The sequence below is a fragment of the Camelus dromedarius genome, chromosome 21 (genome assembly GCF_036321535.1).
Source record: "Camelus dromedarius isolate mCamDro1 chromosome 21, mCamDro1.pat, whole genome shotgun sequence".
Taxonomy (NCBI): Eukaryota; Metazoa; Chordata; class Mammalia; order Artiodactyla; family Camelidae; genus Camelus; species Camelus dromedarius.
The window spans coordinates 6835162-6847339 of NC_087456.1; the positions used below are offsets into that span (position 1 = coordinate 6835162).

General features: G+C 41.8%; 1 protein-coding gene and 1 long non-coding RNA gene across 4 annotated transcripts in view; one reads left to right on the forward strand and one right to left on the reverse strand.

Annotated features, from left to right (window-relative positions):
- Window positions 1-1000: 1000 nt before the first annotated feature.
- Window positions 1001-11014, reverse strand: LOC105098636 (uncharacterized). 3 transcript variants are annotated; one of them, XR_838020.3, is made up of 6 exons: window positions 10914-11014; window positions 10467-10603; window positions 6808-6949; window positions 6318-6423; window positions 4277-4420; window positions 1001-1371 (listed from the first exon to the last, which is right to left on the reverse strand). It is a non-coding gene; the product is annotated as an uncharacterized LOC105098636 (long non-coding RNA). The 3 variants fall into 3 exon arrangements; XR_010377103.1 differs by lacking the exon at window positions 10914-11014 and having other exon boundaries at window positions 6808-6914; window positions 10467-10892; XR_010377102.1 differs by lacking the exon at window positions 10914-11014 and having other exon boundaries at window positions 10467-10892.
- A 124-nt stretch (window positions 11015-11138) lies between these two features.
- The window catches only part of TMCC2 (transmembrane and coiled-coil domain family 2), a 33305-nt gene continuing 32265 nt past the window's right edge, over window positions 11139-12178 (forward strand). The window contains exon 1 of the mRNA XM_031438724.2: window positions 11139-11831. Coding sequence (XP_031294584.1) covers window positions 11625-11831 — 207 coding nt within the window. The 5' untranslated portion in view covers window positions 11139-11624. The remainder of the gene's footprint in view (window positions 11832-12178) is intronic.

Below are 12178 nucleotides of genomic sequence, written 5' to 3' on the forward strand. Positions count from 1 at the left end.
TAATGAGAACTTCTAAGATTTATTCTCTTAGCAACTTTCTTTTTTTTTTAATGTGTTCATTTTACTTATTTTGTTATTTGGGGGGTGGTCATTAGGTTTATTTATTTATAATGGAGGTACTGGGGATTGAACCCAGGACCTCGTGCATGCTAAGCATGCGGTCTACCACTGAGCTCTACCCTCCCTCTTCTTAGCAACTTTCAAATGTGCAATACAGTATTATTAACTCTGGCCACCATGCTGTACATTATATCCCCATTACTGACTTATTTTATAACTGGAAGTTTGTACCTTTTGACTCCCTTCCTCCATTCTGCCCCCAACTCCCACCCTCACCCTCACCCCAGCCTCTGGCAATCACTAATCCAGAAGAGAAATTTTTATCTGGCTTGTTCATTGCTGTGTCTCTAGCACCCAAAACAGTGCCTGTCACTTAGTAAGTTTTCATTAGATATTTGTTGGATGAATGTATGTTCACTGGAAATATTTTGGAATATTCAGAAAAACACAAAGGAGAACATAAAAAAACACTCATATTTCTATCCAGAAAGACCCAGTGGGTTATATTTGTATCTATTAATGTTTATCTCCTTTGGAGGAAGAGGAACAGGTGAGAAACGTGTAACTCTTTCTAACTTTACTTTTCCACGGCAAGTTCCTCTTTGTTAGATGATTTCTAGAGTGATTCTGAAGCCTTGAACCTCATGTTTATATAGGTGGGAATCAGATGCTTTTTGTGGAACACCAAAAGACATTAACATCTAATTCTGTAATATGCATTAGGAACAAGTTTACTAAGAGAAACGATGACTGTTCTCTATTATGCAACATAAAATCACAATCACATATCCCAAGAATTAAAAAACCCCACAAATTAAGGGGAAAAAATACTACAAACAATTAAACAATGTTTCTGAGTTTTCTTTACTACTTTACTACTGTTCAACTGTTGTCATCTTTTAAAGTTACTAACAGGCAAGTGATATTCAATGCCAAAGAAGACAGGAAGAATTTTGGAAGATGAGAAAATATAATTCATTAACTTAATTGGGAGAAGAGCCCCATTATCAAGTTGAACAGCAGAACATACCTTCTTCCAGCTCAAACTGATTTCCAAGGGAACTTGTTTTAAGAATCCCTGTTCCAGACCATCTTGCTCCCTTCTCTGCTTATTCTGTATGTTGCTGGTCGTGTTGCAGAGCAGTGCTTCTCAGACTTTAATGTGCAGAAGAATCATGCAGGCATTTTGTTAAAATATGCTGCTGATTCAGTAGGCGTGGGGTGGGGGCTTGGGATTCCACATTTATGACAAGCTCCCAGGTGATGTTTGGGTGACGCTCCCAGGACAATGCTGCCGATCTGTGAACCACCCTTTGGGTAGCAAAGGTGTATGGAGACAGAATGGGAATCAGCAAAGCCTTAGGGTTAAGGAAATAAGTACTGGAGTCAAGGAGACCTGCGTTCAAATCCTAGTTCTATCCCTTCCCATTTGTATGCCCTTGGAGACATTACTTATTTTCTGTAAGTCTTAGCTCCTCATCTGTAAAATGGGAATAACAGTACCTTCATCATACGGTTATTGTGAGCATTAAAAAGAGCAAGGCCAATTATAGATCTCAAAGTACATAGCAATAAAAAGTCTTTTAAAAAGCAGTATCTGACACACGGTAAGTGTTCAAAAAGTGGCAATTGCTTTTATCAATTGTGTTATCATTATTACAAAGTGAGTTCTAGTCCTCACTTGTTACTGTATAATCTTGTGCAAGTCATTGGCCCCTCTGAGTCTTGGTTTTCTCATCCATCAAATGAGTGACCACTTCATAAGTCTATTATGAGGGTTGAAATGGGGGGAAAAAGTATAAAAAATGCTTAGCACAGAGCCTTGCACATAGAAAGCATTCAATACAAGGTAACTGAGATGATGATTGCTATAAGCCTAGGTTCTAGTCCTGTGACTTGTTAAAAGAGAGAATGCTATGACTGTGTTAACATCTCTGTATTGTTGGATGGAATGAGCTGTAGGAAGAGAAAGTGCTTTGGAAATGAAATCCTGTAAAAATTAAGGGAAAAGCATGGGAGTCAGAGAGAATCTGACCTGAGTTCTGGTCCTATCTGTGACACTACTTACTTTGTGGCCTTAAGCAAATCAGTTAGTTTTTTGGAGCCTCAGTTACTTCATCTGTATAGTGGAATCAATAATACCTACTTCATGAGCTGGAAAGATTAAATAACATAATGTATAAAGCAGTTAGTACCTTGTCTGGCACATAAGATGGCTTAATAAATCTTTTCTTTCTTTCCTATGGATAGTAATTACATTCAGGAGTATGTATTTTTCCAAGGAAAATTATGTATGTCCAAGAATATTTTGTTTCTGATGTTCTTTACATGAAGGTTTATTAACTTGAAGATTAAAGGTCTATAAAACGGAATTTCTAAATGCATTCTATTTAATTATACATTAAGAAGCATTCCAGTGCTGAATATTTCATCAGTGGCATCCTGGCTGTTAGGATGTGGAACATGGGAAGGAAAAACAATCAATTAAAGAAATTTAGTATAACCCCAAACAGAGGTAATCTTTGTTTTACTGCCAAGTAGACAAACAAAGTTTCTAGAAAATTTTTAGAGTAACTGACCCCAGGCTTTCCAGAAGAAGCCCTGAACATCATTTTGCCACACTTCATTTCTCAAAAGTAAGATTAGTAGATTGGTAATGATTTTCCAGCTCTAAGTATTTTTGATCCTTTTTCCACTCCGTTGCCTGACATTTCAGTGGAACTTGGTTTTGGTTAATTTCTTTGCCTTCCCAGTATGAGACCTTGTAACAGGTTATATTTTTATCTTTCTGGGCTGATCCTGGATGGAAAAAAGATGGATAGATGAAAACCTACCAATACGTTTCTCTGTGTCTCTGTTATCTTGGTAGAAGTTTTCTGGAAGATTCTGAAGCCTGAGTTGCAAAACATATTCCAGCTGGCTTAGTACATATCTATCCCCATGTGCCAAACACAATGCCTGACACAAAGAATATGCTCAATACGTATTTGTCGAAATAAGGTATTTCATGTTATCCTCCTGTCTACCCACTTTCTCACGAATCAAGCTCTGCAGGGAGGTGGTTTAAAGGAGGTAAGGGTTAGGTTTCCAAAGCAAAGGTAGATGGAAAGCTTCCTGGTCATGAGAATGTTCCCCATCCCCAAATTGTAGAGACAGGCAGCACTACCTAACAAGCGTCACATAAACCTCCATCCAAGTGCTTGGAAAGCCAGCCCTCAACCTAGCTGAGTCCCCTTCCTGTGTGTCAGTGTCTCGGGCTCCTGTCACTTTCCTGGAGCTGATTTCAGAAGCACTGATCTAGCACCCTTCGCCAAGTAGGGCTTAGTAACCCATAAGCCAGTTTCCAGATGACATGCACACACATCTCCTGCATAGGGGCTATGACATTTGTTTCAGGGTGTGGAGGAATCAAGGGGAAAAAACAGTATTCAATTAAAATATAAAAATAATTCATTTCAAATAAAATTTTCAGCTGTCCTATGTCTTGGCATAAAACTTGGTATAATTATTTCTGAGCACTCCCCTCCTGTCTTTATCCAAACTGTATCCATTTAGTTCACATCATCTTTAGTTCTTACAACAACCCTGGGAAGATGGATATTTCCATCCTTATTTTATAGATGAGACTGAGACTCAGGTTAAGTGACTTGTCTAAGCCCATACAGCTAACAACACAAGTTCATCTGACTCCAAGGCCCTTCTAGGTCAACACAATTTTGCCTTCTAATTCTTTCCTTTTATATTATTTAAAGAAAGCTTTTCAGGTTTCTATATACTCGCCATGTTTATCTCTTTTAATAGCAGCACAACATTCCATGACACTAATGCCACTGTTACTCATCCGCTCCCTGTTCTTGGGCATTTAGGTTGTTTCAGGTTTTTCATTGTGAGAAACATTTTCTGTGGTGTTGCTGCTCTTTTCCTCTTTTGAATTATTTCCCAGGATAATTCCCTGGAGGGTTTACTGGGTGAGAAGGTACAGATATTACATGGCTCTAGCTATATATTCCTGAATTGTGCTATGTCATCGCATCTTGAAAGAGAGCACTGTCTTCTTTCACCAGCATCCTATGTGAGGTTTCAGACAAGCCTGGGAGATTCACTAATGAAAACAGCCCTTTGTCCCTGTATCTGCTTGGGTATGCCCCAGAGTCATATGAGATTCCATGAAAATAATTTATTACATAAGCATGCATACTCCAAAATAAGATCTCACATGAGATAGTGTGATTCCTCTTTCCCAGGAGAGGTTTCCTTGATAAAGTTGTCTTTTTCTCTTTGCAGTCACAAGATCAGCAGAAGGTTTTTCAAGCAACTGACATTTCTTCTTGATTCAGACTGTCGCTCTCCATTCCTGTGTCTGGAAAAGGTGTGGCAGCTGTTAGCAACAAAACCTAGACTTCAAACTAGGTACAAAGGGTTGGAATAAATAACACCAAAGGAAGGAAGCCCCAATAGTCAGAGCTGAGAAAGGTTTTAGGAACTGTCAGGAGGAAGTAAAATTGCAGAAAAGTCATTCTCTAGTAAGAAGCTCTGTTTCAGCTGTTGGAAGGTAATTTTGAAATGTATATTAGTATTTCTGAAGTTTAGTTATCCTATATGACAAGCGTACCATTGGAGGGTACTGGAAAGTTTAGATTGAAATGATACACGGTGCATAATGGGCACTCAATCCCAAGGCAGTAGGCATTGTGGGAAAAGTACAGACAGTGAAGGCAGGCAGAACTGGTTTGGCTAGAGCTCTTTCTAGCCGGGTGACCTCGGGCTAGTTTTTAATCCTCTTTGAGCCTCAGTTTCCTTTTCTGTAAAATGAAGATTATGATATTTATCTACAGAGTCTGTTTTGTGGACTAACTGGGAGTGTGACTCAGACATATAGTAAGTGCTTGATTTTTAAAAAAAGGAGCTATTCTGTCAATATGATCAACCAAGTCTTCCTCTCCATCAGTGGTTCTCAAACTTAATGATATAAGAATCACCTGGGATATTTGTTTAACGGTTAGATTTTCAGGCTCCACCCCTGGAAGTTGTTTCCATTAGTGTGGGACGGGGCCCAGGAATCTGCATGTGTAACTAAATTCCAGGGTGATTTATGTTGCTGGTAGTCCATGAACCATACTTTGAGAAACAATGCTCTATGGTCTCAGGGAATAAAAAAAAAAGTTTTTCCCATCACTGATATGCCGTTAAAACTCTATAATGTGCAGATGTAAAATTAAAGAGATCCAAATATTGAATGATTCTATATTCAAGATGATTTATATAGTTCTTACTTACTTAAAGCCTTCAGTAGGATCCTAAAGTGACACTTCATCATTTTAACACTCACAATATAGATGAATGTGTATAAAACTCTTCCTTGGAGTCAACTTATTAATCCCTCACAGAGATCTCTCTCTGGTCTGAGGTACTTAATTATCTCCCCCTTGGAGTGTAGACAGACATCCTGTCTTATCTTGTTTCACATTTCATTTGTGTCTCATTTCCCCAACTGGACTTTAAGTCCAAAGGCAGGGGCCAGTGTCATTTTTTGTTCTCCCTCTTCCATGTTAGTTCATAAATATATTTGAATGAATGTAGATTCAGCAATCTGTAGCCTGATACTCATCGATAAATCCTTTACCACAAGAGGGGCTCAAAATGACAGTCATGAAAGGGTGAGCTCTTAGGCTTTGAGGTTTGGAGTCAGACAGAGTGGAGTGCAGCTCTCAGGTCTGTGGAAGTGCCATGGTCTCTCTGAGCCTGTTTTCTCATTTGCAGAGTGAATAACACCTCGCAGATTTGTGGTGGGGATTGAGAGAGTTCACAAGCACCCTAGCAAAATGCCTAACACCTGTGGGTCTCTTTAAACGGTATATTTTTGCTCTTATTATTGTATTAAAAGTACCACATAGAAGAATATGATGGAACTGTCACAGATATTTCTCTTCAGATATAAAATAATAAACAACTAATTCTATCCCAGCAAAGCTGATATTTCCTTTCTTTTCTTGTCTCTTTTTTCTTTCTTATTTTTTAAGGTCTAGCATTTTCAGCTTTAAGTAATAAATCTCCAGAGGTTTGTACGGATTCCCGATGGAGATGGGGAAGGACACAAAGCAGCCATTTTACTAGTCCTAGGCTCTCACACACAGCAGTACAATCAGGGTTTAAGTTTATGCTGCACAAGCCTCCTCTGTTCATGGCCATGATTATTATGACTTTTCTCCCATTACGGAGAAGCAAGGAGCAGCCAGAATGAAGAATGAGCGTCCTACCTGCAAGGAGAAGCAGGAACGTCCAGCTTTTCGTATTACAGATCGGAGATTGATTAGTCCCAGGAGTGAGACAGACTTTGGGTTCCCTATGCAGGTCTTAGGGAAGCTGTGAGAAAAATGGTTATAAGGGACAATCTGGGTTTATTTACTTCTTTAAAACATTGCCAGTTAGGTATCAGAGATTTTATGCTATGGATGAAATAATATATACAATTTCTCCATACAAATAATAACTACAGCTTTATTTCTGTGGGCAAAAAAAAAAAAAAAAAAAAAAAAAGGAAACGAATAGGTAAGAATAAGGTGGGTATTGTTTAAATAAACCAAGACAACTGTAAACAATCATTTTGAATTACATATGTCTAAGTAATAACATATAGAAAACATGGAAAAATGTAATAACACATTGAAAATGCTTCTGAGTACATTTTACTTGAAAAAACGGGATAAAAAAATTAGTTTAGACTCAAAAGAGCTTTCTCCAACTCACCAGTGATGCAGAGCATTCCCAGTCCTGCCTGCCTCTTGCAACAGCCAATAAAAGCCTGTGCTTTGGTGGTGGGATTTTTGACGTCATCAGCAAGCCAGCCAATCGCCCTGAAGATAATTTGCATAGTTCACACCTCCTAAAACTAAACCGAACCCAATTTCTTTTAAGGAGAGAATTGAGTGGAAGTGGAAATCTCCAAAAGAAAGGGAAGAAAATTACATTCCCAAAGGAAAACTTGTAATGATGTTGGTATCAAAATACAGTGATCAAAATTATTACATCTAGTCTCTTTCGAGAGTACTTTTACCTTCTAAGCAAGGCACTCACTAGTATGTTTGTTAAAACTTAAGAATAGCTCTCTGACAAGCCATTTGAAGTTTAAAATGTTTTTTAAAATAAATTCTTACAGAATAGGAAACAATTTTCTTGGATAATGTATAAGCCTCTTGCTATCGGAAAAAGAGAAGTCTTATTTCTTAGAGTTAATTGCTTTTTCAAAAAGAAAAAGAAATCTATGCTTACTTGTTGAGCTTGGTACCTTACTCTTTATAATTAAATTTCAGTTTCTCAAGCCAAATAAATTGGCTGTTGACAAGGATAACAGGATTCCATAACCTTGATCTTAACTCCTTGTTTATATACTTACTGGTTTAGCAAATTTGATACTACCAGGAGTGCCCGCTTTCATTAGCCTAACTGGGATTTCCTTTCAAAAAGCATTAAGTTTAGTGGGATAATCGTGACTTTCTCATGTTGGCTTAGACAAGTTTGTTAATTGTTTTTGTTTCATTCAGGTTTACTGAGCACATACTATGTGTCAAGTGTTTTCACATGCATTACCTAGTTTAATCCTTAAAATAATCATGTGAGGATAGATATTATAGCTATATTAGCCTTTGTTTACAGATGAGAAAACCAACAGTGAGGGGGCGGGGGGTGGGGGAAGGGACAGACTGGGATTTCAAAATATAGAACAGATAAACAAGATTATACTGTATAGCCAGGGAAATATACACAAGATCTTGTGGTAGCTCACAGCGAAAAAAAAATGTGATAATGAATAGATGTATGTTCATGTATAATTGAAAAATTGTGCTCTACACTGAAATTTGACACAACATTGTAAAATGACTATAACTCAATAAAAAAAAAGTTTAAAAAAAAAGAAAAAGAAAAAAAGAAAAAAGAAAACCAACAGTGAGAGAGAGTAAGTGATTTGGTTGCCCAAGAATGCATAGAGAGTAACAGAACCAGAATTCTTACAAGGATTTCCTAACACCAACATCAGTGTTCTTCCCACTACACCAGGTTATTTATCTGTAATTAACTAATGGTGCCAAAGCAAGATGCAAAATGCTACTCCTGCATACGGAATAATAATCTCTTGCATTGTAAATCTGCAATTTTTTTGTCTTATCTTGAACATCAAAATAATAGTATGTGCCTCTATTTTCCCAAGAAACCTAGAATGACAGAAGGATCCAATCTTTTAAATAAAATTTCAAAGTATTTTCAAGTTCTCTTTATTTTACTTTATTTTGTATTTATTTATTTTTGTTGTGTGTGGGTGGAGGTAATTAGGTGTATTTATTTAATTATTATTATTAGTTTTTAATGGAGGTACTGGGGATTGAACCCAGGAACTTGTGCATGCTAGGCATGCACTCTACCACTGAGCTGCACCCTCCCTCCGCTGAGTTAATTATACCTTCCCCCCAAGTTCTCTTTATTTTAGGTACTCAAGAATCTACTATGGCCAATGAAAATTTGCCATCACCTTCAAACTGGTGGTTGCAGGTCACACAGCTCTCTACACAACTTCTTACCCAAACTTATCTGGCAGGAGTATATTTGTTCTCCAACGTGATACTCAGTGAAAGTCAAAAATGGGTGAGACACATTTGAACCCCTAAGATAAAGCCACTGGAGTGGAATGTGCAACTTGTTTGAAACTGGGTGACATCTGTTTATAGCTTTGGCCCTCACTCTGTGCCAGGAAGTGTCTAAGTGCTTTAAATATATTACCCAACACCCTGTAAGGTAGGTATCCCTTCTTTTTTTGCAGGGGGAGATAATTAGGTATATTTATTTAATTAATTTTTTAATGGAGGTACTGGGAATTAAACCCAGGACCTTGTGCATGCTAAGCATGTGCTCTATCACTCGAGCTATACCCTCCCCCTAGGTATCCCCACTTCTAAACTAGGAAACTGGGGCTTAAAGAGGTTAGACAACTTGCCTCCAATCACATGGTCAGTGGAGAGCAGAGCCAGGATTTGTCCCCAAGCAGTCTGGACACAGAGTCCCAGCTCGTAACCATGATACTACACTGCCTCTCTAAAATGGAGTGCAAAGCATTGGCTGACTTCATGAAACATACTACTTTTTGTTGACCTGCATTACACCTTGCTAAATATGACCACAAACAAGAAATTTGGCCATCATGCTATATGTCTATAACATAAAAATCAAACTTAAGATCAACTACAACCTAGTACGTAAATGAGGCATAATTCAAAATGATAATGGTCTCTTAACGTTTCATAACCACTCCCTCAACTTTCCTTCAGCCTAGAGTCAGGTCATGAACATGTGTTTGCATGTTCTCATCATACGCTGGCAGCGGCTTGCCGCCCAAGACTTGCCTAGGACCTGTGGGGGCCCCTGCACTTCTCTGGGGAGAGTCAGGGAAGGGGCAGTAGACTTTGCGTGACATCTTGCATGGAGGGCATCTGCCCCCACTGGTTCTGTCTAGTCCTGCCACCGTCTTCACTCCCTCATCATTGAGAACGCTAAAGACTTGTGGCCTTGTGTTTCCACATTGTGCCTGATACTGTGTAGTGGAGGTGGGGGTGGTTCTACATTTCCAGCCCATCCTAAATGCCTGTCTTCTAAAAATGGAGCTGCCTCATTTAGAAAGTAGCTACTTAACTGAAGTAAATTCTTAGCAACTTAGGCTCTTCTAGGACACACATTCAAATGAGTGGTTGGAAGGGGAAGAAGACAGAAGAGAGTCAGAAAACTCACAGACTAGTAGGACTAAAGTGAGGCTGGGATGGCACGATGGGTGTAAAAGAGATTGGTAAACTGTGAAACGCTTTCACTATCATTACTGTGACTCACAGACTGAGTGGCCCCTTCACTATCGGCCAGCGGTTCGCAAATGTTAGCTTGCATCAGAATTACCTGGAGGGTTTGTTAAAAAAGATTTGGGGGCCCACTGTTTCTAATACAGTAGGTCTGGCAAGTGTCCAATAATCTGCATTTCTATAAGTTTCCAGGTGATGCTAATGCTGCTATTCCCAGGATCCATATTTTGAAAACCACTGGTCTAGGCTACTGGGTAGACAAAAACCACGGTATCCACAGAAAACATACAGCAGACACTCAGATGGCATTGTTACTATTACTACGATCCGTATATTCATAACCCCAGTATTTGCTCTCTTCTGCCTCCAGATTACTCAGTGCAGTTTGGCTTAGATTTATGGGAAAAAGAGACTGCATTCCTTTCCTCCCTTCCATATGTCTCAACCTCCTGCCACTAATACCCCCTTCTTATTTAAAAGCTGCTTCACAGTTTGCAAAAACTCTCACATACATTATTGTGTTAAAAAATGAAATAAATTCCCATTTCTGAGCACAAAGCTGAGACTCACGAGATAGTTTCTTGAAGTTGGGGGTGGGGGGCGATGGGGCAGAACACTCCCTTCCTTCCTTTGCATTTGCAGCTCTAAATGTAGGCATAGGTGTGTGTTTCAGATCAGTATCCTAGAGGGGATCGGCGTCTTCCTCACTGAAGGGATGTTACAACGTGCAAAGTTAGAGCAAAAAAAGCAGCGATAATAAGCATCCTTATTGCGCCTCCTCCCCGCCAAATAAAATGAGTGGGTGGGGGAAATCCCGACAGAGCCTTTCCTTGGGAGGGTCCCTCGCGCATCTGCTAAAACCGTGTCTCGGCTGGCCCCCCGCCCCCAGTCTCTACTCCATAGCCCGCTCTCTGCAATGCTAAAACGCAGCAGCCCAGCCCTCCAGACCTCTCCCGGGGGATCGCACGGTGCAACCAACCCTAAAAACGTGGCCGCGCGACGCCCCCTCAGCCCTACCGGCTTCCCATTGGCCCGTTGCCGTCGTCACTCCCTCCTTGCCTCGCCTTTCCCCTCCCGGGCTGAGGCACCGGGCGGGGTAGGTTGCGCGCTCGCCGCTGGCTCGGGCCGCGGCCGCGGCTTTGCAGCAGGCGGCGCGGCGGGAGGGCGGGGAGCCGGGAGCGCGGGCGGGGGAGGGGCGGGGCGCGCTGCGGGCTCCGCCGCCGGCCCGTGCGGGGCGGGGGGCTGGTGGCAGGGCCGGGGGCCGCAGCCAGTGCGGAGGGTGGCCGACGAGGACTTGCCCGGCCGGCTACCCCATGCCTGCCTCGCGCAGCAACCCGGCCCTCCTGGAGGGATGCGCTGTGCCGCCCAGCTCCCCTCCGCCCTGCCCATGCCCAGAAGCAGAAAGTTTGGGGGGCCGGGGGCTGTCTTCCTCCTCCCGCTCCAATGACTGCCCAAGGACTCCTGCTGCCCAGCCTCGACTGTGACCTGCCTCCGCTCCCCAGGTCGTAATGAACTATTCCAAGCTGTAACCAAGGCTCCCCCTCCTCGCCCCTCCCTCACCCTCCTTTAAAAAGATTTATTTTTTAATTCAAGAAATTGTGATCCGCCGACTCCCCTCCTCGTTAATAATTTAGACCCCGGCTTCGTTTCTGGGTGTAAGAGGGGGTGCGGTCTCCCCCAAGACGGCGCGCTGGAAGGACAGATTCCCCTTGCCGACCCACATACACCATGAAGAGGTGCAAATCGGACGAGCTGCAGACACAGCAGGGCGAGGAGGATGGAGCTGGACTGGAAGATGCCGCTTGCCACCTGCCGGGCGCGGACCTCCGGCCTGGGGAGGCCACGGGTGCTAACTCTGCTGGCGGGCCAACTTCAGATGCGGGCGCTGCCGCGGCGCCCAACCCGGGTCCCCGAAACAAGCCTCCTGATTTAAAGGTGAGCGCAGACCCTCCTCTGGCGAGCCCAACCGGCGACTTAGCTTTTCCCCGCCCCACGCAGAAGTGTTTTACCAGGATGAAAGTGAAGGGAAAGCCAGGCAAAGGTCAGAGAGGATGAGCAGATGTTCGGCCAGACCCTGGGCTGGACGTCAGGTACCATTTGCACCTCTGCTTTTCAGTTCATTTCAGGCCTCTTGTGTTTGTTCCTCATTATGCGGCAGACGTTCTAGTGACTCACCCATCCGAGATTGTTTGAATAATGCGTGTGAAGTGCTATTCGCAGACAAAGGGCTGGAGAAATCCAAGATGCTAACTAAAAAGTTGACATCACTTTCCCTCCTGTAA